Source organism: Pygocentrus nattereri, chromosome 1 (assembly GCF_015220715.1).
Source record: "Pygocentrus nattereri isolate fPygNat1 chromosome 1, fPygNat1.pri, whole genome shotgun sequence".
Classification (NCBI taxonomy): Eukaryota; Metazoa; Chordata; class Actinopteri; order Characiformes; family Serrasalmidae; genus Pygocentrus; species Pygocentrus nattereri.
Window position 1 is genome coordinate 45,810,795 of NC_051211.1, and position 26,628 is coordinate 45,837,422.

The 26,628-nt window shown below is 39.9% G+C and overlaps 1 protein-coding gene across 1 annotated transcript; it reads right to left on the bottom strand.

The window, feature by feature from the left end:
- Window positions 1-8,351: 8,351 nt before the first annotated feature.
- Window positions 8,352-25,142, bottom strand: LOC108412197 (scavenger receptor cysteine-rich type 1 protein M130-like). The gene is made up of 20 exons (XM_017684131.2): window positions 25,004-25,142; window positions 24,573-24,881; window positions 23,413-23,727; window positions 22,946-23,260; window positions 22,515-22,838; window positions 18,936-19,265; window positions 18,517-18,822; window positions 18,267-18,338; window positions 17,732-18,046; window positions 17,434-17,493; window positions 17,192-17,338; window positions 16,967-17,062; window positions 16,165-16,227; window positions 13,310-13,372; window positions 12,488-12,550; window positions 12,312-12,389; window positions 10,759-10,821; window positions 10,597-10,659; window positions 10,430-10,492; window positions 8,352-8,585 (listed from the first exon to the last, which is right to left on the bottom strand). Exons 2-20 carry the CDS (start codon window positions 24,781-24,783, stop codon window positions 8,470-8,472), a joined length of 3,063 nt encoding a protein of 1,020 aa, XP_017539620.2. The 5' UTR covers window positions 24,784-24,881; window positions 25,004-25,142; the 3' UTR covers window positions 8,352-8,469.
- Between the last annotated feature and the right edge of the window lie 1,486 nt (window positions 25,143-26,628).

The window sequence follows — 26,628 nt, forward strand, 5'->3', positions numbered from 1 at the left end:
GAGATGCCGTCAAGCTGAAGAAGGAGTCCTACCGGGCATGGTTGGCCTGTGGGACACCAGAGGCAGCTGGCAGGTATCGACAGGCCAAGCGATCTGTTGCTTCAGTCGTCGCCAAGGCAAAAACTCGTGTATGGGACGAGTTTGGTGAGGCATTGGAAAGTGACTTTAAGTCGGCTCCGAAAAGATACTGGCAAACCATCAGGCCACTCAGAAGGGGAAAGCAGTGTGCCACTAGCACTGTATATAGTGGAGATGGTGTGCTGCTGACTTCGACTAAAGACGTCATTGGGCGGTGGAAGGAATACTTTGAGGACCTTCTCAATCCCACCGACACGTTCTCCAGTGAGGAGGCTGAGTCTGGGGACATGGGAATAGGCTTGTCCATTACTGAGGCCGAAGTCACTAAGGTAGTTAAGAAGCTCCTTGGTGGCAAGGCTCCAGGGGTGGATGAGATCCGCCCTGAGTTCCTCAAGGCTCTGGATGTTGTGGGGCTGTCTTGGCTGACACGCCTTTTCAACATTGCGTGGACATCGGGGGCGGTGCAACTGGATTGGCAGACTGGGGTGGTGGTGCCTCTTTTTAAAAAAGGGGACCGGAGGGTGTGTTCCAACTACAGGGGAATCACACTCCTCAGCCTCCCTGGCAAGGTCTATGCAAGGGTACTGGAGAAGAGTGTCCGGCTTATAGTCGAACCTCGGATCCAGGAGTAGCAGTGCGGGTTCCGCCCTGGTCGTGGATCACTGGACCAACTCTTCACCCGCTCCAGGATTCTGGAGGGTTCATGGGAGTTTGCCCAACCAGTCCACATGTGCTTTGTGGATCTGGAGAAGGCATTCGACTGTGTTCCCCGGGGTATTCTGTGGGAGGTGCTTCGGGAGTACGGGGTACATGGCTCTTTGCTACGAGCCATTCAGGCCTTGTACAAACAAAGCTGGAGTTTGGTTCGCATAGCCGGCAGTAAGTCAGACTCGTTCCGAGTGAGAGTTGGACTCTGTCAGGGCTGCCCTTTGTCACCGATTCTATTCATAATTTTTATGGATAGAATTTCTAGGCGCAGTCAAGGGATGTTCGGTTTGGTGACCTCAAGGTCATATCGCTGCTGTTTGCAGATGATGTGGTCCTACTGGGGACATCAGGCCGCGAACTTCAGCTTTCGCTGGATCGGTTTGCAGCCGAGTGTGAAGCGGCTGGGATGAGAATCAGTACCTCTAAATCCGAGACCATGCTTCTCAGGCGGAAAAGGGTGGAGAGCCCTCTCTGGGTCGGGGATAGGCTCTTGCCTCAAGTGGAGGAGTTCAAGTATCTCGGGGTCTTGTTCACGAGTGATGGTACAAGGGAGCGGGAGATTGACAGGCGGATTGGTGCTGGGTCAGCAGTGATGCGGGCTCTTTACCGGTCTGTTGTGGTAAAGAAAGAGCTGAGCCATAAGGCAAGGCTCTCGATTTACCGGTCGATCTACGTTCCCACCCTCACCTATGGTCATGAGCTTTGGGTAATGACCGAAAGAATAAGATCGCGAATACAAGCGGCCGAAATGAGTTTCCTCCGCAGGGTGTCTGGACTCTCCCTTAGAGATAGGGTGAGAAGTTCAGTCATCCGGGAGGGACTCGGAGTAGAGCCGCTGCTTCTTCACGTCGAGAGGAGCCAGCTGAAGTGGTTCGGGCATCTGATTAGGATGCCTCCTGGACGCTTCCCTCGGGAGGTGTCACAGGCAAGTCCACCGGGGAGGAGACCCCGGGGAAGACCTAGGACACTGGCGTGACTATATCGCCCAGCTGGCCTGGGAGCGCCTCGGAATCCCCCTTGGAGAGCTGGTGGAAGTGGCTGGGGAAAGGGAGGTCTGGGCTTCATTGCTTAGGATGCTGCCCCCGCGACCCGAACCCCGGAGAATCGGAAGATAATGGATGGATGGATGGATGGATGGAGTTTTGAATTTTGTATCTAACAAAGCCTGAAATAATTATCTTTACATGCATTACTTATGCATTGTTAATAATTATTTAATGTTCTTAAAGATGAAAACATAGCTACCTTTACTAACACCTAATAAATGCATAAAAGCATTACGCAATGGATAGTTAACCCTTAGTTAATGTGCTACATAATCCTCACTGTAAACAAAAAAAAAACATTTAGAAACCTGATAATAATGTTTAATAAGCATTACTTAAACACATACAGCACTTAATTATGTAGCGGACACCCCCAATCTAGGGGAGCCAGAATCACACTGCTTAGGAGGACTCCACATTCCTGAACTTTGAGCTCAGGACTTTTTCAAAGGTCAAGCAGATGTCATCAAAACAGGATTAGGGTGCCTACAAGTTTTATGACTTAAAAGGATGTTACCCTGGGAATATAGACACAGTGGGAGGCCTGCAACTCCCTTTGCTCCATATGGCATACCATACCAGGCCATAAATCCTGGCCTGGAATCCAGCTGCAGATCTTCCCAAACTTTAACTATGCTATGAATTAACGGAAATCATTCTTTAGACTGCACCAATACAGAATTTCGACCATTCAATCCAGAAATATCATGAAATGGGTTGCTATGAGAATCTATAACAAAGCTAGCCTTTTTAGATTTCATTGACAATTTAGATATGGAACCACAACACCCCAAGTGGTGAAAATGAGGCACACCACACCACCACTATGTGCTTATAAAGAATCCAAGGGATTTGGATGTTGTCTGCTTTGAATATTAACATTTATATAATCTCTAAGCAACAATACTTGTTTATTAGTATTATGTGTATTATCTAAATAGTACCTATATCCCTTTCTACTATTGTGCTAGAAATACGGAGTGTCAACTGTCAACTTTAATAACCAACAGCGACAACTATCTAATTGTAATGAGTTAGACTAGTGACCAATATGTATCCTTAATGTAGTTTTCTTTTATTTCCTTTGGTCCTTTCCTTTCGTGGTCAATTTTATTTCTTCAACATTTATACAGTCTATTGTATAGGAAAAGCATTACCCATGTTCTTTAACATGTGTTGTGTATCAGGTACTGAGGGTTAAACTCTCCCTTACAAACATATCTGAATATTCTGTTCATTCACTGATTCTGAAAGTTAAACCAATTTGATGATATAAGAATGTTCCTTTGTTTAAACTAACTGAAACAAAGAAGGCAGTGATTCTGGGGAAGGCATTCCTAAAATTATGCACAACCAATCAGGGTTGGAAACAATAAATAGGTAATTAAGTGTTAGGTTAGGAAAACCTATCAGCACTCTGATTCCACCCCAAGGGGAAGGGTCAGCAGTTGAAGCAAAATCCAGGGCACAGAACTTTTGAGAGACAGAGAGACAGAAAAAGAGACAGAGAGACAGACTGAGCAGGAGTCAACGTTCTCAACCAGAAGATAGCTGAATTCCTTAGTCAGAGAGGCAGGCCAGAATTGGGATGCTCCAAGATCAGATATGCTTAGATCAGTCCGTCTACAGACCTTAAGTTTAGACCACCCTCAGAGAAGGAAGGTAGATGTTTCTTGTCTGCTAAAGAGAGGTAGTTAGTTAAGTTAGCCACTAGATGCCACCCTCAGATGGCCACAAGACACCTTCACCAATCACTGACGGGAAGGCGCGTGCCCGCACGGCGACACAGCATCTGCGACCAGCGAGGAGACAAAGCAACGCTTGAGCTCCGGGCCTCAAAGATGGCCCTTTGGAAGTCAGCTGATTCTCATGTAAGCCGGTTCCATCAATTGACAGTCAGAGCTCTGACGCGAATTTATTTAATAAGACAGCGTTTGACAGGTACATCTAACTCAGGCATAGGTAGTTACTCCTGTCCAGACTTAGGTTAGTTCTTTACAGAGACTCTTTCAAGTTTAAGTTTCCCGCGTCTTCCCGAGAACCACCCTGCCTCATATCATTTAAATGAACCACTTCACGCGAGCTATGTTGTCCTTTTAACTTTTATCCTTTTTGTTGTGTTTTGTTCTATTTTCTTTCATCTATCATTGAATGTAGTCCAAGGTAGTTTAATATTTAGCCAATAAACTCCATTTTATCGAAGCATCCTCGATGCGAGCGTCTTTCTTTCTTGCCCTGGTCTGTGGACTTCACATAAATCCAGGTTACCTCATACCCTCATCTAAAGGTTTGAGCAATAATAAAATTAATATTGCATAGACCGCAACAATTATTTGTATTTGTTACCCTTTGTGTAAAGTTTGCAACATATTCATCTTAACACTCAATGGCTTAAGAACCAGAGTGAGCATTGCTTATTTTTATTCATATATTATCTATTTCTTAAGAAAGACTTCAGACATGGTTAACAATGTTGAACAAGTATTACTTAACTATTATTAAGCTGAAACAACATCAGAGCTATTGAGCATTTTTTAAATTCTGTGCAATTCATCATAATGTTATCATAACAGTGTAACTGTTATCATTAGGCTAGGTTGGATATCATTAATTAGTTCAGAATATTTTAACATCTTCACCTTTTTGATAGTAATACACAGCAAAATTTAGTCCTTTTACTGAAATTATGCAACTGAAGACAATTTCAGGAGATATTCACAATGGCTATAGAGCAGGGGTGTCAAACTCAATTGCACAGGGGGCCAAAATTCAAAACTTGCTTTCACAGCAGCTTCACTTTGTGATTTTGCACGGGTAAAAAAACGTCTGCTGAAATGTCAGCTTCTTTTTTAACTCTTCTACTTTCTGTATCTTTTGCTCTGCATTCTGGTCTTTCAGGTTATCCTGATGTTTTGTCTCATAGTGCCGTCTTGGATTAAATTCTTTGGATACAGCCACAATAGCGCCACAAATGAGACAAACAGGTTTACCAGCAATGTCAGTAAACAGATACTCAGCCTCCCATTGTTTGAAAGGCTCTGTTTTCAGAATCAACTTTTTCCGAATGCAGCGCTTCAGCTGCCTTTATGGGATATGTAGTTTATTGTGTTACCAGCGCTTCATATTGCCGGGCCATTAGTAACAATAATATAAAATGATCTCGCGGGCCAGATATAATTGCAATATAATTGAGTTTGACACATATGCTATAGAGTATTGCTTTTTGCAGTGGGTACATTTTCCGATTGTCCTTCATGAGTCTCCTGAAAGGCCCATCTTTGTGGTGGTTTAGCCAATAGGTCAATTCGATTACAGAGAGATGCTCTTTCAGTAGGGCCTCTGTCCTGTTCCCTCTCAGCCGCCAAACCATCCCTCTGTGTATGGGCCACACTTTCTCCAAGTTCTGTGTATGCCTGCTTGTTACAGGCTGTGGTTGACAGGGAAGTGGGTGTAGCCATAATTGGTGAGCACACCTCTGAAGGCTTGTTAGTTAGTTTTGTTAAGCAAAACTAACTAATCTTAAGTAATATTTATTAAGCACTCTTAGGCATTAATGAAGTGTTATTTCACACTTTTTTTGTTTACAGTGAGGATTATGTAGCACATTAACTAAGGGTTAACTATCCATTGCGTAATGCTTTTATGCAGTTCTTAAGTGTTAGTAAAGGTAGCTATGTTTTCATCTTTAAGAACATTAAATAATTATTAACAATGCTTAAGTAATGCATTTAAAGAGAATTAATTCAGGCTTTGTTATGTACAAAATTGAAAACTATCACATTAAAAGTAATGTGGTAACATTACATCAACATTACACAGTGAGAACAGAAAAGGCAAGCCTCTACATGAAGACCATAGAGTCAGTCCACAGATCTCAGCCTTTACCAAGAAGTCTTCATTTGGAGGATGGTCAAGTAAGTGGATGGTCATTGTCTTATGCCAGTAGTTCCCAGCCCTGGTCCTGGTCCTGCAGACTGTGGAAACTTCCTGCTCCACCATACCTTCATCAGGATGAGCTTATTAATGAGCTGAATTGTGCACATGAATTTTTGTTAAATGATGTTTGTTGAATGCATCACATGGCACACTCCCTCTACCAGTTATGTGACCTTAACATTAAGATTCTTTTGGGAAACTGGGCACTGATTAGTTAGAACAGGGCAAGAATACTTTAAGAGCAGTTTTGGCAACTGAAGAATTCTACATCTGACACCCATCTTTATTAATATTTAAGTAATTTAGTGAATGACTATGTAATGTTTTAATGCTAATGTTTGTCCTAATAATTTTTTGATCAAAGATCGAGTAACATTGCGTAAAATGTTAAATGATGAAAAGTTATTGACACATAATTTATTTGATATTTTGATACAAATATAGTTTGTACATAAAAATAGTTCTGTAGTGATTAGTTCTCAGTGTCCCAATTCTTCAGTCACAATTAACACATTAATAAACTACTTAATAATATCTGAATTAGTGTTTGCCATCATTAGTATGATTAGTAAATGATTAATAGACACATTATTTAAGCATTTTTGTTATGGTTAGAAAACCACTTAATATGATCTAAAATAATGTTCCTTCACATTTCTGTCATTGTTTAGTGACTAATTAAGACACTACTTAATCATTTAGTAATGATTATAAAACATAATCATGTTATTTATCATTAATAACATTAGGTAATGTTTAATTAGGACATTTTTAGTCATTAATTAATGATTATAAAATGCTTAAAATCTAAGCGTATGCAATTTTCCACTAACAGCATTAATTAATGATTAAGACATTACTTAACCATTTAGTAATGATCATAAAATACTAAAAATAAGAGTATGCTATTTATCATTAATAATATTAATGATTAATTTAGATATTGTTTAACCCTTTAGAAGTAATTATGAACTGTTTAATAAAATCTGAAATGACACTTTTTTTCCTACCATTACTTAATGATTTAGTAATGTTTATTATCTTAAGTACGGTTAATTAATGTACCCTTATTGTAAAGTGTTACCACACAAGGCCGATATTCAGCAACACACAACACACCAGGCGGGTGCTGCTTTGTTACCTTTGGTAAAGTGACTATAGCACAGCTTTCACCAATGAGCATACAAATGTTTTTCTTCTACAGTGAGCTGCTACCCTGCAGTCACATGATCTAAACATGACATTACCTGTGTGTGGACCGCTGGCTTCTTATGATAAAATGACTCAAACAAGCTTATGAAGCAGTTTGTCTCAGACTTAGTCTCAGATGTGTTTATATTATGAAAGAAACTTAAAAAGATCAACAAATCACTTTTATACACAGCATTTTGTTTCTGTGTTTCTAAACATTGCTTATGACTAATTATGCGATGTAGAAATGATTTTGTAATTAAAATCTACAGAGTCTAATAGTCTGTATCTAATTTAGTCAAAGAACAGTTAACATTACAAATAGCAAATAAATGAAAAAGGAAAAAAGGGGAAAAAATCTTACATATTAATAAAACAATCTCATCTTCATACAGTGTATCATTACACTCGATGTATCTTGATGTGCATAATGATCAGATCAGAGAAGAGAGGAGTACAGAATCATCTCTCACTCCACAGTAATAAATTCCACTCACACTTCAATCATATAAAACTCAAGATACAGAATTCAACATTTAGTCATTATTATTCCTCTGTGGAAATAATCTCACATTACCAGCGTAATAATCACTGATCATTATAAAATGCAAAAAGCATAAGAGAGAATGTATCAAACTCTCTTCTTACTATGTAAGCCGTAAAAAGTGGAACCAGGCAAAAGTGGGCTTGAAGTATTTTGAGGTTTGAATTGATGTAAAATATTGTGCCTGTTCATTAAAACAAAACTTTGCTATGAATTGTTTCACTGAAAGTATCAAAATGGTTATTTATTTTATACATACATTATTTGTTCAACCTAAATCTGTGCCTTGTATTGTCTTATTCATAGCATAGGAGTCGAAAAAAAACAGTTAAGTTGCTTGTTACTATTTTTACAATGTGGCACAGTTTTAGATGAGTAATTATGTTTTAATAATAATTGTTAGATGGTATTATATATTAAAGAGATGATCAAAAATACAATGAACAGTTAAAAGGGGCTGCTTGATTTTTAGTGTCAACACTAAAAACAGAAAACTGTCATACAATTTAGTTACAGTGAAACAGCACCTTACTGTTTCTGACTGATGGTCACTGAACATTCCCTTCTGACCAGAACATCTTTCAGTTCTTTACCCTCAAAAATGATCTACAGTGAAAATGAACAGATCTTTAATCTGAGAGCTTCAGCCCAAAACAATCACTTCCCTAAATTATAATTAGACGCTTTTGGCAAGAAATGAATAATTTCTCATAAAACCTGTTAACCTGTCACATCACACACAAGCTGTTTTCATTAAGATAAAAAAGTTGGATTAAGAGATCAAAGAAAGATCATAATCATTTTGACTGAATAACTTAATGAGATGAGATGTGTCAGTAAATCTTTCTAAGTGTTAAAAATTTATAATTTATAACTGTAAATTGTTTATGTAAATTAGGGGCTGTTTAAACCACTTTATCTCATTTATGCTCCTCAAAACATTTTGACTTGTGATTGATGATAAAATCATTTCTTGAGCTTGAAGAGGTTTGAATGTAGTTTCCTGAGGAAAGACACTGGCTGTGGTCTCTCAGTCACATGATTCATCTCTGTCTGAGGCGCCTCCTCCACGTCATCATAGTCTGGAAAATAAGTACATTTAACTCAAATAACACGTCTTTATTTCATAGCACACTGTATGTCTAAAAATAGTAAATAGGTTCTGTTTAGTACTGCAGGCTACAGCTCAGCTCACTAAACTTACCCTGAAATCAAAAATCATCTTTTATTGAATGCATCTGGTCATATTAGGCACAATTCATCATACAATTTAAAAGGCAAAATCCTTGTTTTCCTGTAATTTTCCTTCAAAATGTAATGACTTTTGCTCACATCTTTTTGTCTTTCAGATTCTAAGTTTTGATTACATGATCGTGCACCAGTGAGTGGGAAAACGGATATAATAATATTGACCAGTAATATTTTGTTTCACCTACAAGACGGAATACATGTGTGTGAATGAGAGGGAGGCAGGTGGAAAGGTGAAGATGCAAGTAGTAGAGGTCGTAAAGGTGGATGACTTCAAATATCTTGGGTCAACCATCCAGAGCAATGGACAGTGTAGAAAAGAGGTAAAGAAGAGGGTGCAGGCTGGATGGAGTGGGTGGAGACGGGTGTCAGGGCTGATGTGTGACAGAAGGATAGCAGCAAGAGTGAAAGGGAAGGTTTACAAGACAGTAGTGCATCCTTCTATGATGTATGGTTTGGAGACTGTGGCTCTGTCTAAAAGACAGGAGGCTGAGCTGGAGGTGGTGGAGATGAAGATGCTAAGATTTTCGTTGAGAGTGACAAGGATGAACAAGATGAAATGAGCAGATCAGAGGGACAGTGAAGGTGGAGCAGTTTGGAGATAAAGCCAGAGAGGCCAGGTTGAGACACATGTCCAAAACATGTGTTGAGGAGGAATAGTGGATATATTGGTCAAAGAATGTTGGAGATGGAGCTGCCGGGTAGAAGGAGAAGAGGTAGACCTCAGAGAAGGTTTATGGATGTAGTGAAGGTGGACATGGAGATGGTTGGTGTAAAAGTAGAGGAGGCAGTGGATAGGGCAAGATGGAGGCAGATGATCCCATTAAGGGAGCAGCCGAAAGAAGAAGAAGAAGAAGAATTTTGTTTCACCTCCTCCGAACCACCCCCACCTATCATTGAGAGAAAACACTGAGCTATCTCAGATATTCTTTGTAATGTGTTTCACTTACGTAATTATAACATAATTATATGGAATTATATTACAATATGTTATGTATGTACAACATGTTTTCTGATTCACATTTTCAAGGGTAGTTTACATTTACTAAGTTGTTTGATAAGAGTGAGATGTTGGGGAACAGATACACTGTTAAAAATGGCTCATCAGTTCAGATTGAACTGACAAAACATTTTGCAGTGTAGTTGTGTTTAAGTTGTGTGGTCAGCACAAAATGAGCCTTCTGATTGGTCATGCAGGATTGTCATGTCTTCCAACAAGCAAACAGAAAAAGAAAAAATTCTAACAAAATACATCAGTTACTGTACAATAGAAAGTTATTCATTACATTGATTACTTTCAGTTTTGTCGAAATGACAGTGTTGCATGATATTCGGTGCTACAGAGTGATCAACGTAACTCTGCTGAAGAATTATTCAAGTTCACACTTCATCATCAGTGACACAAACTTCACTTAGAGTGTGCAGGTAAATAAGATCAATTAGTCATTTGAGCTGAATACATAAATACACATGGCTGAATGTCATGTGTGAATGGACAGTGCAGTAAAAAGAGCAGCTTTCTGCCCACATCAAAACAATGAGGACACAGTTTGTTTATCATATGCCATAAATAATGTAAACATGTTTTCAGACTTCCTGAACATTTTATTTAAATCTCTTACTCTACCTTCCTTATTCATGTAAATCTGCAACATATACAACCTGATCAGCCACTCACCTTTTACCCCTCCTATGTCATGTTTAGCTGTGATGACATCATCATAGTTCTCTGGTGTGTCCACTACACCAACATGGGGAGATCAATTATATTAAGAAGAAGTAAACCTGATGTTTTTACTGTGCTAAAGCTTCAATGTAAAATGATTTGTCCACATAAAAAGATACCTGTCATAATGCTGGAGTTTGGTTCAGCAGTAACAGCATCATCATAGTTATCTGTCATGTCATCTGTCAAAAGTAGAGATAAAAGTCATTAAGTCAGCTTCAGTATCATCAGTGACTGTGTTCATGTTTGAGATTACAGTGTTGTTACATTAAAAGTCAAACCTGTTACAACAGCTGAGCTCTGATCAGCAGTGATGACATCATCATAATTCTCCGCTGTGTCCTCTACACCAAAACACAGAGACATTTAAATGATATAGAAAAATATAGATGCTAGATTTGTCAGGTGTTTCAGGCACATTTACTGAATGTTACAACCCCAATTCCAATGAAGTTGGGATGTTTCCAATTAACCTGTTTCCAATTAACCTGCTCACCTGTGGAATGTTCCAAACAGGTATTTTTTGAGCATCCCTCAACTTTCCCAGTCTTTTGTTGCCCCTGTCCCAACTTCTTTGGAACGTGTTGCAGGCATCAAATTAAAAATGAGTGAATATTTGCAAAAAACAATAAAGTTTATCCATTTGAACATTAAATATATTGTCTTTGTAGTGTACTCAATTGAATATAGGTTGAAAAGGATTTGCAAATCATCGTATTCTGTTTTTATTTATGTTTTACACAACGTCCCAACTTCATTGGAATTGGAGTTGTAGTATGAGACTACTTTATTATTATCAAAATTTCAGCTCCATTTGAATTTGATGTACATAATCAGTATTTACACCAAAGAGCAAAAATATTGTGACCACTTGAGTGAATAATGTTGATTGTCTTATAACAGTGCATGTGAAGGTCTGGATTTTAGACAACAAGCAAACAGTTGGTTCTCTAAGTCGTCACGTTGGATGCAGAAGAAAGGGGCAGACATGGAGACATGAGCGACTTTTTTATGGCCGGAAAATTGGGTCAGACCATCTTTGAAACGATAAGGCTTGTGGGGTGATCCCAATCAGCAGTGGTGAGTACTTGTTGACAGTGGTCAGAGGGACAAACCAGGTACCAGCAACAGGGTGTTTGGTGCACAAAACTCATCAATGCACCAAACTACACATCCATCCATCCATCTTCTAAGCCGCTTCTCCGTCAGGGTCGCGGAGGTGGGTGCTGGAGCCTATCCCAGCAGTCTTCGGGCGAAAGGCAGGATACAGTCCATTGCAGGGCAGACAGACACAATCACACCCAGGGGCAATTTAGCATGTCCAATTGGCCTGACTGCATGTCTTTGGACTGTGGGAGGAAACCGGAGAACCCGGAGGAAACCCATGCAGACACGGGGAGAACATGCAAACTCCACACAGAGAGGACCCCAGTCACCCGGCAGGGGAATCGAACCCAGGCCCTCCTCGCTGTGAGGCGACAGCGCTACCCACCACGCCACTGTGCCCCCACCACCACAGAGGACCAGCACCAGATAGGTGGTCATAATGTTTTGACTTACTTGTGTAAACTGTTTACTTTATGAAATGTATCTAATAAAAATTATTAAATCATTTTTTTGCCCAGATTTTGTGGACATGATGATCATATGTTGCTGGAACTAAAATATCTCCCTGCATGTAACTGGGGACTGTATCTGTAGGGGGTAGTAAAGCTCCATAAATAAGTCATTACAGTTACCGAAAATTTGGTTATATCATTTTTGCAGTATTTGATCTGAATCTCTACTAATTTAAACTTCTTTCTAAACTAAAACCCCCAAAACAGAAACACACCTGCTATACTACCAGAGATCTGTCCAGCAGTGATGACATCATCATAGCTCTCTGCTGGGTCCTCTTTTGTTGAGTCACCTAAATCAAATAAAAGCAGACTGGTTTTACAAACAGAGTAATCATGTTTTACATCGTGTTTTAATGTGTTATTAATAATCATTAATAAAGGAACTCACTTATCAGGCCACTGGTGGTGACATCATCATAATCTTCTGCCTTTAATCCAGTCAGAGACCTTTCTGCAAAATGAAAAAATATATTACTTTTATTTATATTACTTTTGATTATATTAAAAAAGGTCTTCTGTGAGCTGCAGTGTGGCTCCATTAAGACTATTCAGGAAATTATTTGTGACAGAAAATTCTGTTCTAGAGATTAATCAAATCGTCAATCAGAAAAACAAATAAACATGAACTAAACAATAATAATCAAATAATAAGTAGAAGTAAAAAGTGTCCACAAAACAACTTTAGTAGAACTTTAAACCAGGTCAAAAAAGTACTTTAGTTCTGAGTAGAACTGGTAGAACTGCTGTGACATTTCTTAGTATATTCAGCATCTATCAGCATAGGAACTGTATGTTTGTTAGGCTCCATCTTTCTCTTCTTGGGAATCTTTTTGCTCTAAAATAAAATGGTAGACCTCAATAGTCAGAGGAATGATCAATCACAAAGGAGTACAGATGTGTTCCCCAAAAACACAATTAAACACATGAAAATGAATTAGTGACTAAATGTTAAGACTAAAATGTAACAATGTGAACAGAAGTAAAGCTTTTCATCATAAAAACTCAGGAAAATACAGTCTATCATCATTTTACTGAGTATGTGACTGAATAAGTTACTACCTGCCTCCAGTGGTTTCAATTATTAGATTTACTCTAAACTTATGTTTTATTGGAATAAAACAAAACTGCCTTAATAAATTCTCTTATTTCTAAATGGTTAATATTTCTCAGTTGAATAGAGTTTAACACACACATGCTCTGGTCCTCTTACCTGAGAGAAGCTCCTCGTCCACATCCTCATATCCTGAATGCTGTTCTTCAGAGAGGACACTTCCTGTTAGAGGAGAGCAGAACAGACATCAAACACATTCAGAATGAAGAACCCCCACAATCCTCTGAGTGCTGTGGATCACTGTTGATGACATGAAATGTCAGTGTAGACAGTAGAGGGCGCTCTTAGGCAAAACACTCAACTCCTCTCTCTCTCTCTCTCTCTCTCTCTCTCTCTCTCTCTCTCTCTCTCTCTCTCTCTCTCTCTCTCTCTCACACACACTTACACACACACCCACACACACACTGGTCTTAAAACAGAAGACAGACCATACAGAAAGCACTTTGTAAGGAAATCCAGAAAATTGGTAATTAGAGAACATTTAAATAATACAATAATACAAATAATAATAAAATAATATTTAAAAATACCTATTTTGCATCACAATTTAACTTTTATCACAATTATTTAATCTACTAGTTCAACACAAATATTTACAGTTCAGCACTTATGAAAAAAAAAATTAATCATTGCAATATTTTTTTTTACTATGAGATGCAGCAGAGGATCAATAATCAGTCAATTTAGTAAAATTGTGCTTGAAATGGTGAAGTGAATTTTTCATTGTACTAATGAGCTGAGATCTTATTGTACTGAGAGCTGAGATCGCTGCTGTTTAAAAGGGTTCCTTATCATCTGTAACTGAATTTGCTTCACTTTTATGAAATTAAAGTGTCTGATGTCATATGTAAACATTGGTAAACTCAAAATATACAATTTACTCACCAGTTAAAAAAATCCATGTAAAGAAAATATGCTGCAAAAACAGCATTTTTTAAACAGCAGTTTTAAATTCCCTGCTTCAGGGATGTCACGAAAACCAACATATTTCCATATTTCCATATATTCAGCACACGGAAAAAGTTTTTCCACCCATTCACTTGGAGGATAAAGTGGTTATGAAATATGAATTAAGACTATTTTGGTACATAAACCCAAACAAACATTATAAGTGGACTTCAAGGGAAAATGTTAAATGCAAAAATAAAATAATAATAAATAAATAAATAAATGTATAAAAATAAATAAATGAATAATAACTAAATAAAGAATAAAAAGCTAAATATAGGTCCTTACATATTGTTTCTTTGCTCTCCCAGATTTGTATCATTATCTTAAACATTTAGAAACATTTCATGCCTCTTTCTTTCCTTCATCTCTTATTAGGAATTAGGCATCTGCAGCTCTGCTTTTAATTGGGTTCCATCAATGTTGTGACATCACTTTTGAAATAGTGTATAAGTTCTGTGAGTGAGCATTTCTAAAACTAAATATTTCAGAAAGGAAATTTAAAAAATGTATCTAAGCAGAAATTACAGACCAGTTTCAAGGGAATCAGCATGACTTTATTATCGCTTTAGATTCTGGTGAAAAGAGAGACTTTAGGTAGATTTTCAATCTAAACAATGGTCATGTCAAGTCACTAATATAGATAGATAGATAGATAGATAGATAGATAGATAGATAGATAGATAGATAGATAGATAGATAGATAGATAGATAGATAGATAGATAGATAGATAGATAAGGCCTTATTTTCATTCGCATCACATGTGGTACATGAGGTGGAACGAAACATTGTACTCACAGTCCAGTTAACTCCCAAAAGTAACATAAACAATAAATAGAAGGTGCAAATAAAGGGTGCAAATAACAGCAGCATGAACCCCAGCAGCATGAGTACGAGGTAATCTTAATACTGGTGATGTATAAAGTGACATGTGTAGGGGTGATATAGTGGGGGCACTGGTTCAGTACAGCAGCAGAGATAAATAAGTGGACACGAAGTGCCATTATATTTCATTAAGAGAAAGTTTTTAATGAGCTCTTTTTAAAAGTAGAGACCTGAATGTTAACAAATGGTTATAGAATTTAAATGAACTTTGACCCCTGAATATCACAAAATACAGAGAAATACTTTTTTTTGGAATGAATTAAATCAATTAAGTCATATTACATATTTTTTTCTTTAAAAAAAATAAGATCACTTGAATGTCTGAATGAGTGATTGTGTTTAGAACAAACACAATTCCAAAATGATACAAATACAAATACTCAAGAGCCCCTCAACACCTCTCTATCTCTCACTCACATTAATATCCATGCCACCACTGTCTCCAGCACACACTTATTCTCTCACACACTTTTTCTCACACACATGCAAACAACAGACTTTATAACGTTTTATTAATCTGCAGATAAAATACTCAGAAAGTCTTCAGAGTAAGAATCATTTCAGAAGCCTAAATTTCACTATGTTGTTTTGAGCTACAGTGTGAGACACTAAGATTATACAACTGCTCTTAGTTTTATGGCTAAACATTTCATTTTTGCTTTTATATACTTGAGTTGCTTGATTTTATTTTTAAATATTGAAACTTTTCTACTTTCACTAAACTATATTTTTGGCTTCCATATTTGACTAAGTAAGATTTAGACACCGTGGTTATACTTTCACTTTAGCACAGGTTAATATTTTCTGCATCCCTCAACAGGCTTTGGGAAAAATATTATTCTAACAAGGCACATAATATCTCAATATTATAGCGCATCAATTTTATCTTCACCCCTACAAGAAAACCAAACAAAACACATCTGACTATAAACTGCAGAGAACAAATGTATGTGCAGATTTATTTCAAATATTGTACTTATTCTAAACATTCTAGACATAACTGTGGCAGAATCATACATTTAGATGAATTCTTTAAATATTAAATGGTGATTATGATGCTTGTCAGTTTCCAGCTGTTTAACACACACACACACACACACACAAATTCTGGTCCTCTTACCTGAGAGAAGCTCCTCATCCACATCCTCATATCCCGAATGCTGTCCTTCAGAGAAGACACTTCCTGTTAGAGGAGAGCAGAAAAGAACTTTAAACACATTCAGTATGAAGAACCACCCACAATCCTCTGAGTGCAGTGGATCACTGTGAATTGGGTTGGTTACAGCAAATAATATCAGTTCAGACAGTAGAGGGCACTCTCAGAAACAAGACTTAAACACACACACACACACACACACACACACACACACACACACACACACACACACACACACACACAAACACCCACCCACCAAAGCACAACACTTGCTCCCTTTCTAACTTCCTCTCTCTCTCTCTCTCTCTCACACACACACACACACACACACACATACACACCAAAACACAACATTCGCTCCCTTTCTAACCCCCCCCCCCTCTCTCTCTCACACACACACACACACACCTGCAGCTGTGTGGTTTCTCTGTATGTACATAAAAGAAAGTTTTACAGGAATTACTCAGTTTAACTTCAGCTGCCTGGTAGATGCTTATCAGCAGAATTAACACACTACACTACATGTAGAGCTACTCTAACTGTACATTTCATCTAATATACACTAAACTCTCATGTAACTGGTTTTGATTACATTTCTTTAATTTCTGTTAAACTGTTGAATCATTATAACTTCAAGAGCAGTAAAATATTGCTGTGGTCACTAAGACTGAGCAGGTATAGCTGGGTGTCCTCTGTTGTGTCTAATGTAAGTATACTTTCATGTAATACAATAGTCCTCATGTGGAACACTCCATGTATAACTCACCTCTTTGAGTTGAGTCATTTCTTTTAGTGATGTATCTACGGTCGATCTCCTCATAGACTGTCTCAGTCAGAGTCTTACGCCTCCTCTTAGAGAGCACTGTGAGGGAGACAGAGAGAAACATGGAGCCCGTTCAGTAGAAGAGAAGACTGATGACAGACTGATGGACTAATGATGTTTAGAGAATGTACAGAAAGTGGATTGTAGATGATCTCTGACTCTCTCTACCTCTCCTGAGCACTCTGTTCTGATAAAACAGCACAACCAGAAGCACTAAGGCCAGGAAGAGCATCGCTCCCAGAACCAGGAGAGACACTGGATAGATGGACGGAACAGCTGGTGGAGGAGTGTCTTTTCTCTTCACTGTCTGACCAACTGCAAATAAAAATATACAGAATAGAAACTGTGATGGTCACTGAACAATCTATTCAGAAACCATTCGAAAAAGGACCACAGAGACTAAACAGCACCTGTGGTGATGGAGGTGGTGGTTGTAATTATGGGTACAGCAGTAGAAGGTACAGATATGTCTGGAAATACAGAAACAAAACATACAAATAAACAACCAACAAAGCACAAAACACAAATACTGACTAAAATTGGAGCTGGATAGTCTGATTCTAATGTTACTGGTAATATGCCAAGTACATATGCCAAACTATGTTTAGACAACATTAGCAAGTTAGTTTTCATTGCATATCTGGAGATTAATAACACTGGGACTAAAGTGATTCCTCTGGAATGAAAAACTCCAGCAGCTCCTCTGACCTGCACAGGTGACTCCAGCGTGCTGCCTGTGGGAGCAGTCAGTGTGTTCCTTCAGGGAATGAGGACAGTCCCACAGGTGAATCTCATTCCCTTTACACTTCACTCTGTTCAGCCAGATAGGCCCTACACCAGCACCAAAGACAGCACTCCCATCAGCACTCAGCGCCGGCCCACAGCCCAGCTGCCTGCAGACCACCTGAGCATCCCTGATGTCCCACAGATCATCACAGACAGACCCCCAGTCAGCATTATGATACACCTCCAGTCTCCCAGAGCAGCTTCCTTCTCCTCCTCTCAGCCTGAGAGGCAGGTGATCTACATCACACACATCACACATGGAGATACAGAAACGCTTACAAATCAGACTCATCACAGAAATAATAACAGCAGAGCTCTAAAGAAATACAGTTTTTCAATCTGAGTATTAAACAATCATTAGTTTGAGTGAAGAAGCAAAATGAATTTGTAACATTTGTGTGATTAACGTTCTGCTCCAGTCAATGAAATATCTTCCATATAAGTTTGAAGTTCTTACTTGAGCAGTGTCTGTGATGAGGAGATGAAGAACATGTCAGATGACTTCGTAACACACGATCATTTTTCTTTTCTGTGAGTATATTAAGACAATTCATTAATCACTGAGCAAAGATTTTGCTTAAAGCTTTATTTCTCTAGAATATTCAGCTCTGTTGATTGATTTGGTCTGGTTGCACTCAGAGAAAATAACAGAAAATGATTTGACATTCGATTCATGTCATCTTACAAAGCCATTACAAGCTCCATACCTGAGCAGGTAATTTTAGCCACCTCGTTGTTTTTATTACAGTAGTTCTGTCTCCAGGGTGAGGATGGACAGTGCCACAAATAGAAGTCATGACGCCTACATTTCAGATTGTCCAGCCAGTTAGGAGCTGATTCCACTCTTGCTTTGGTAGCCCTCTCACTGCCAGATCTTCCACAGTTCAGCTCCTGACAGATCAAACTTGCTGTTTCTTCATCCATCCCATTTACACACACATTGCCCCAGGTTCCATTGTAGAAAACTTCCAGATTCCCCTCACAGCCCTCAGTGAGTCTGAACTCTTTATACTCTGATGAGGGAAAGATTAAAAGCTTAGTTCTCAGTTTTTGATTAACATGTTTTTAGTATATTAAGGAATTTTTCATTTATTTATTAATTCATTCATTCATTCATTCACTTTACCTGAGCACATGATTCCTACATCGTCCTTGTGTCCACATTCATCCTTTTCACACAGCTGAAATCTGCAGTTCCACAGGGACGTCTCACTCCCCTCACACTCCACCTCATTCAGCCAGATGGGTCCAGTTCCTGCTCCAAACTGGGCTGGTACTGGAGCACTGAGGGCCACTCCACACTGCAGCTGTCTGCAGACCACCTGCGCATCCTTAATATCCCAGAAGTCATCACTCACTGTCCCCCATGAGCCACTGTGGAAAACCTCCAGCCTTCCTGCACAGTCTCCCCCAGAACCAACCAGCCTGATGGAGCTGTGAGCTGAATTAAACTTACCTACACACACACACACACACACACACACACACACACACACACACACACACACACACACACACACACACACACACAGTAATTCAAGTTCTTTGTGCTATACTGGACAGCAACCAGTAAGCTCACATACCCTGAAACACCACTTGCACTTTTGTGAGTTATATATATAATATATATATACACTGCTCAAAAAAATAAAGGGAACACTTAAACAACACAATATCCACGTAAATCAAAGTTCTGTGAAATCAAACTGTCCACTTAGGAAGCCACACTGATTGACAATCAATTTCACATGGTGTTGTGCAAATGGAAAAGACAACAGGTGGAAATTACTGGCAATTAGCAAGACACACTCAATAAAGGAGTGGTTCTGCAGGTGGGGACCACAGATCACTTCTCAGTACCTTTCTGCTTTCTGGCTGATGTTTTGGTCACTTTTGAATGTTGGTGGTGCTTTCACACTCGTGGTAGCAGGAGACGGACTCTACAACCCAAACAAGTGGCTCAGGTAGTGCAGCTCATCCAGGATGGCACATCAATGCGAGCTGTGGCAAGAAGGCTTGCTGTGTCTGTCAGCGTAGTGTCCAGAGGCTGGAGGCGCTAGCCAGGAGACAGGCTGGTACACCAGGAGACGTGAAGGAGGCCGTAGGAGGGCAACAACCCAGCAGCAGGACCGCTACCTCCGCCTTTGTGCAAGGAGGAACAGGAGGAGCACTGCCAGACGCTTGGCATTTGCCAGAGAACACCAGGATTGGCAAATTCACGACTGACGCCCTGTGCTCTTCACAGATGAAAGCAGGTTCACACTGAGCACATGTGACAGACGTGACAGAGTCTGGAGACACTATGGAGAGCAATCTGCTGCCTGCAACATCCTTCAGCGTGACCGGTTTGGCAGTGGGTCAGTAATGGTGTGGGATGGCATTTCTTTGGAGGGCTGCACAGCCCTCCATGCGCTCGCCAGAGGTAGCCTGACTGCCATTAGATACCGAGATGAGACCCTCAGACCCCTTGTGAGACCATATGCTGGTGCGGTTGGCCCTGGGTTCCTCCTAATGCAGGACAATGGTAGACCTCATGTGGCTGGAGTGTGTCAGCAGTTCCTGCAAGATGAAGGCATTGAAGCTATGGACTGGCCCGCCCGTTCCCCAGACCTGAATCCGCTTGAGCACATCTGGGACATCATGTCTCGCTCCATCCACCAACGCCACGTTGCACCACAGACTGTCCAGGAGTTGGCGGATGCTTTAGTCCAGGTCTGGGAGGAGATCCCTCAGGAGACCATCCGCCACCTCATCAGGAGCATGCCCAGGCATTGTAGGGAGGTCATACAGGAACATGGAGGCCACACACAATACTGAGCCTCATTTTGACTTGTTTTAAGGACATTACATCAAAGTTGGATCAGCCTGTAGAGTGTTTTTCCACTTTAATTTTGTGTGTGACTCCAAATCCAGGCCTCCATTGGTTAATAAATTTGATTTTCATTGATTTTTGTATTTTGTTGTCAGCACATTCAACTTTGTACAGAACAAAGTATTCAATGAGAATATTTCATTCATTCAGGTCTAGGATGTGTTATTTGAGTGTTCCCTTTATTTTTTTTTGAGCGGTGCATATACATATAGATGTTCACAACTACTCTAATAGCTTTTATTTTGTCTTATGCTGTGTCGCCAGAGCGATAATTGATTGGCGAGCGGAGCAGCTCATTGGTTGTTCGCGCTCATTGACCTCATGGACATACATGAGGCACTGTTTTATACTCATATAGCTCGAGTTCAAAAGCTCTTAAAATATAACAGCGGTGTTAAAAGGTTTTATGATATTCAGTGTTCAGGAAATGCGTGTATTCTTTTACATTAAAAATGTTTAAGCATTTATAAACTATGATTTTGCTCATATGCCGTGAGCTCCGACCCACAACACTCACAGCGCTTGGTCTCAGTCAGAGCAGACCCACGCCGCCGCTGACCCCGCCCCCTATTTACAGAGCGAGATGTAAATATAAATAAAAAATATATAAATGGCATAAAACAAACAAAAAAAAAAATACTAAGTACATCTGTCAAAGTGTCTCTTTTAAGGTCACTTTGCCGATCCCAATCCCGGATAAAGGAGGAGGGTTGAGCGTAGAGTAGTTCCACCCCATAACAGTTTTTTGATTAAATTTGATATGCTAACATTTAACAACACAGGACAAAATTGATTTATGTAATTTACGTAAAAATTATTTATGTAATGTGGGTCTAGACAAAGCATTAAAGTTATGAAGTTATTTTAAGAAGTGACGGCCTGTTTCAAAGGCAATAAAAAAGAATCAACAGAAGAAGTTCATTTATTTAGAGTTTATTTGTAGTTCTAACATATGTCGGGTGTTTTTTGCTCACTTTTTTCTCTCCCACAACGTTATTCCTTTATTCTACAGCTTCAGATACGCTCAAACGGACCGTTATGCAAATTAGACGATGACGTCATTTAGCGACTTCTGGGGACTTTTAGGACAGCCAGTAGCGACTTTCCTTACTGAGGAGTTGGCAACAAAGCTCGTGACTCATCTACAGGTAAACGATCATGACGAGTAGCGAAAACTAGTCGCTCCCGGTTTCCTCTTCGCCAGCATCACAGGAGCGATTATGAAGTTCCAGTGGTTGACAGCTGAGCTCATCACCCACACTGTGCTCGAGTTCGCCATAAAAAGGGACCGGCATTCGGCCTCTTCTTTGGTTCGTACCCTCGGATGCTTTAAACTGTTCTCTGACGTTGCAGCTCCTCCGGCTGCGTTCGGGCTCCTCCGGCCGCCTTCGGCCGCTTCGTTCGAAACCTCTTCAGCAGCGCGAAATGAGGACAAATGTCGAGTTGTACTGACGTAAAAGTCGCATTACTGCAGATCGGATACGGATCGGATTTCAGTGCCACATACGAAAGCAACTCAAATCGGAATTGAAAATGTCAGATTCAGTTTTTGCAGTTCACACTGACACACAGATGACACACCTGTGTCACATATGAGGAAAAAGATCGGATTTGGGCCACTTTTACCTGCTGTGTAAATGTAGCTGATTGTTTTATTAGTGCCAAAATGTAATGATGAATCATTTATATTCATAAAAATAAGAGCTTATTGCTCCCCCACCCCCCCATCACACACCTCCACATGATGAGGTGAGTTAATCTTCTGACTGTGAAATAATCAAAATTAAAATGAAATTTTAGGCATTTTAAATAATTAGATGTGTTAATACTGACCAGAGCAGGAGACTGAGAGCTGTTCTCTGGAGCTGCAGTTGACTGCGTGTGCGCTGTTGCAGTTCCCCAGATGAGCTTCACTTCCAGAACAATTGAAACCCGTCACACACATGTGACTGTGCTCAGGACTGGATGTAGAGGAGCTGGAGAAGCTGAACACAGAGCCACAGTCCAGCTGTCTGCAGACCACAGAGGCCTCAGACTCACTCCAGGAGTCCAGCAGAACTCTCCTCCAGTCCTGCAAGAAGAACACCTCCACCTCCCCCTCACACTCCATCCCTCCATACAACCTCACTCTCCCTTCATGAGACACGAGAGAGGAACCTGAAAAGGAAGGATTTTTTTATTTGATTGATGGTGCCAATGACACACTAATTTACTAAAAGGGTGGGTTTTACTTTAACATGCAGTGCACAATTCTGAGAGCTCACCACTGCAGATGACTCCAGCATCCTGTTTATGAGAGCATGCAGTTCGACTCCATGATGAAATGGGACATTTTGACAGGTGTGTTTCGTTCCCCTGACAATCAAACACATCAGCCCAGATCTGGCCACTCCCCTCCCCAAACCAGTCTGACCCCAACATAGCCACAGCACTCCCACACTTCAGCTGACCACATAGGACACTGACAGCTCTCATATCCCAGCTTACATCACACACTGTGCCCCGCTCACTGAGGTACTGGAGCTCCACTCGACCAGAACAGGAGTCAGAGCCGTTTACCAGCCAAGCCTGAGTGTGACCTGAATCAGCATCACATTTAAGGAATAAATATGGATAAGAGCAGTTCAGTGCTATTTATTGTGAGACTGTGGCTGAGTTTACTGGTAGTAAATAAATGTAATAAATAAATACATAAATTAAATTAAATCTCATTTAAAAATGAATACTTTACCTGAACACACCAGGCCCACTTCTCTGTCATGGGAGCAGTTGTGTTTGAGTGAAGATGATGTTGGACAGAAATAAATCTGAGTTTCATTGCCTCTACACTGAAACTCCTCTGACCACTCCTGACCCTCCCCTCTGCCAAAAGCAGCTGCTCCCAGCACCTCCACAGGAAGCCCACAGCCCAGCTCTCGACACACAACCTCTGCATCCTGCTGGTCAAAGTCAGCATCACACATGGTGGACCAGGTCTCTCCATGACGCACCTCCACTCTCCCGGAGCACAGGTGGAATCCATCAGCAAGTCTGGACATTCTGTGACCTGTGAGTATTTGGAAGTACATTAACACTGTGCACAGTATATTCAATCAATATTCAAGTAAATTAGTGTGTCGTTGGCACCATTAATCAAATAGAAAAGAGAAAGAGAAAGAAGTACATTTTCTTAAACTTGACACTTGACAAAAAGTGGAAATAATATATAACAGTGGTTTTCACTCAGGAGGGAATACAAACTTTGTGGTTCAGCTCTTATTTGGTTGACTCTCTTAGTAATATCTTAATATAGATGTGAATGAAAAAAATAATTCCTTTACTTTAGTTAATAGAGGATATTTGACTAAAACATCAGGTGTAATTAGTGATTTAGTCATCCTAATTATCTAACACTAAAACTAAACTCTCTGAATGACGTGATTATATAAAACAAGCTCTTTTGATAGCATTTTGTTACAGTTCATCTGTAGAGGAAGTCTTTTAAAAATGTGTACACATTCTGAGTAGGAAGGTGGCATCTTTTCTATATACCGTCAGTTTTCCTATATGAATTTCATTTGAGTGATTAGCCAGAGGTTGCAGTCAGCAGTGGAAGAGCTGTGTGTGTTGAGGGCAGTATTAGGCAGTGTACTGCTTTTGGCCTGGAAACTATATAAGAATTATATTATTAAATCTTTCTTTTTAAAATAGGTGACCTTTTTATTTCACAACTAATATTTTTTATTACCTTCACATTTTCTGCAATTAATCTTATGTACCCCATCCGAGAGCCACTGATGTAAAAGATCCAAGATAATAACATTCAAAATATTTAGTAAATGAATGACATTATAGTGATGATGATATTAGGCTTTTGTTCATTCATAGATGTGATCACTGACTGCAGTTTACCTGAGCAGATGACTCCAGTGTCTATACCATGATGACAGTTATGTTTACCCCATCCTGCTGATCTACAGTTCTTCAGTGTAGACTCTGATCCACTACAGTCCACATCATCCATCCAGATTTGTCCTGATCCTGGTCCAAAATGGGCATTACTCAATTTAGCTACAGCGACCCCACAATGCAGCTCTCTACACACCACTGCAGCATCACTCATATCCCAGCCATCATCACACACTGTTCCCCACTGCCCTCTATGAAGAACCTCCACTCTGCCAGCACAGCGACTGCCACCATCCACCAACCTCACACTGTCTGTAGAACAGAGAGAGAGAGAGAGAGAGAGAGAGAGAAACTCAGCACAAAACAAAACGTTTTGTTACAATTAATCCATAACAACAGCAAACCTTTTTCCACTCTACAAATATAGTCCTTACCAGCACAAACCAGACCCACAGTACTTTCATGGGAGCAGTTGTGTTTGAGTGATGATGAACAGAAGGAAATCTCTAATTTGCTGCCTCTACACTGAAGCTCCTCTGACCACACCTGACCCTCCCCTCTGCCAAAAGCAGCTGCTCCCAGCACCTCCACAGGAAGCCCACAGCCCAGCTCTCGACACACAACCTCTGCATCCTGCTGGTCAAAGTCAGCATCACACACTGTGGACCAGTTGTCTCCATGAAGTACCTCCACTCTCCCAGAGCAGTGAGAACCTCCAACCAGCCTGACTCGACCTAATATATTAACATGCAGAAATAGAAATTAATTAATTTGACAAACATTTATGATTGAGAGAAATGTTTTCATGTGCTATGTCAGTTTGGAATTGCCCAGACATCAGAATCACTAGGCTGCCATTGTAACTGGTTGTCATTGTATTATACAAATATGTGATCTATTTATCATCTACAAAGTTTTGATGTTTAGAAAAATCCTTTTCATAAATATTTGTTTTATTACAATGTGTTTGATGTCTCAATTTGTTTTTCTTTGACACCAAGCATTTAAGTGGTTATGTAGTGATGAGTACCTGCACAAATGACTCCAGCATCTTTATTATGATCACAGTAATGTTTACCCCATCCTGGAGAAATACAGTTCTTCAGTGTAGACTGTGATCCACTACAATAAACATTATTCATCCAGATTGGTCCTGATCCTGGTCCAAAATAATCATCACTGAAAGCATGTAGAGCCTCCCCACATGCCATCTCTCCACACACCACCGCAGCATCACTCATATCCCAGCTATTGCCACACACTGTTCCCCACTGTCCTCTATGAAGGACCTCCACTCGCCCATCACAGCGACTGCTACCATCTACCAACCGCACACTGCCTGTACAAAAAGGTGGGAGAGAGATCATTTAAATACAGTGCTGTCCACTCCACAAATATTGGCACACCTGGTAACATGAGCAACACGGGCCTTAAAAACATTTTTATTGCTTATCCTTTTGATCTTTCATTCAAAATAAAAATTCTAACGCTTTTTTGAAGAACAATGACTGAAAAAAAAGTTAAGTCTTACCAGGAAATAAATATTTTTCTCACAAATGTGTGTGTCACAATTATTGGACCCCACTCATTTAATACATTGTGGAGGTTCCCCCTGCAAAGATAGCAACACCGAGTCCTCTATAGTGCTTAATGGGAGTGGAGAACACATGGCAAGAGATCTGAGACCATTCCTCCATACAGAACCTCCCCAGATCCTTCAGATTCCGAGGTCCACACTGTGTTCGAAGGGCTTTTGGTAAGGGGACTGGGGTGGCCATGGCAAAACCTTCTGTGGTCAGTGAACAAATTTTGTGTTGATTTTGAGGTGTGCTTTGGATCAATGTCCTGCTAGAAGCTTCCTGGCTAAAGCAGTGAGGTTTTGATTTTATTCCAGCTGATACGTGATGGAATCTGTGATACCATCTATCTGAATAAATTGTCCAGAGCCTTTGGTCCTGCCGTATCACAGATCCACCAAAATACTTCACAGTGGAGATAAAGTACTATGCTGCATTGCTATCTTTGTGTCCGCACCAAATTCACTACTGCTGTTTGTTAC

Coding starts and splice junctions, on each gene's coding strand:
- LOC108412197 (XM_017684131.2), bottom strand. CDS start 24,783: ATGAGTGATGCTGCAGTGGTGTGTAGAGAGCTGCATTGTGGGGTCGCT. Junction 18,823..18,935: donor TGTAGGAATCATGTGCTCAG/GTAAAGTGAATG, acceptor TTCCCTCATCAG/AGTATAAAGAGTTCAGACTC. Junction 16,228..16,966: donor AAATGACTCAACTCAAAGAG/GTGAGTTATACA, acceptor CTCCTCTAACAG/GAAGTGTCTTCTCTGAAGGA.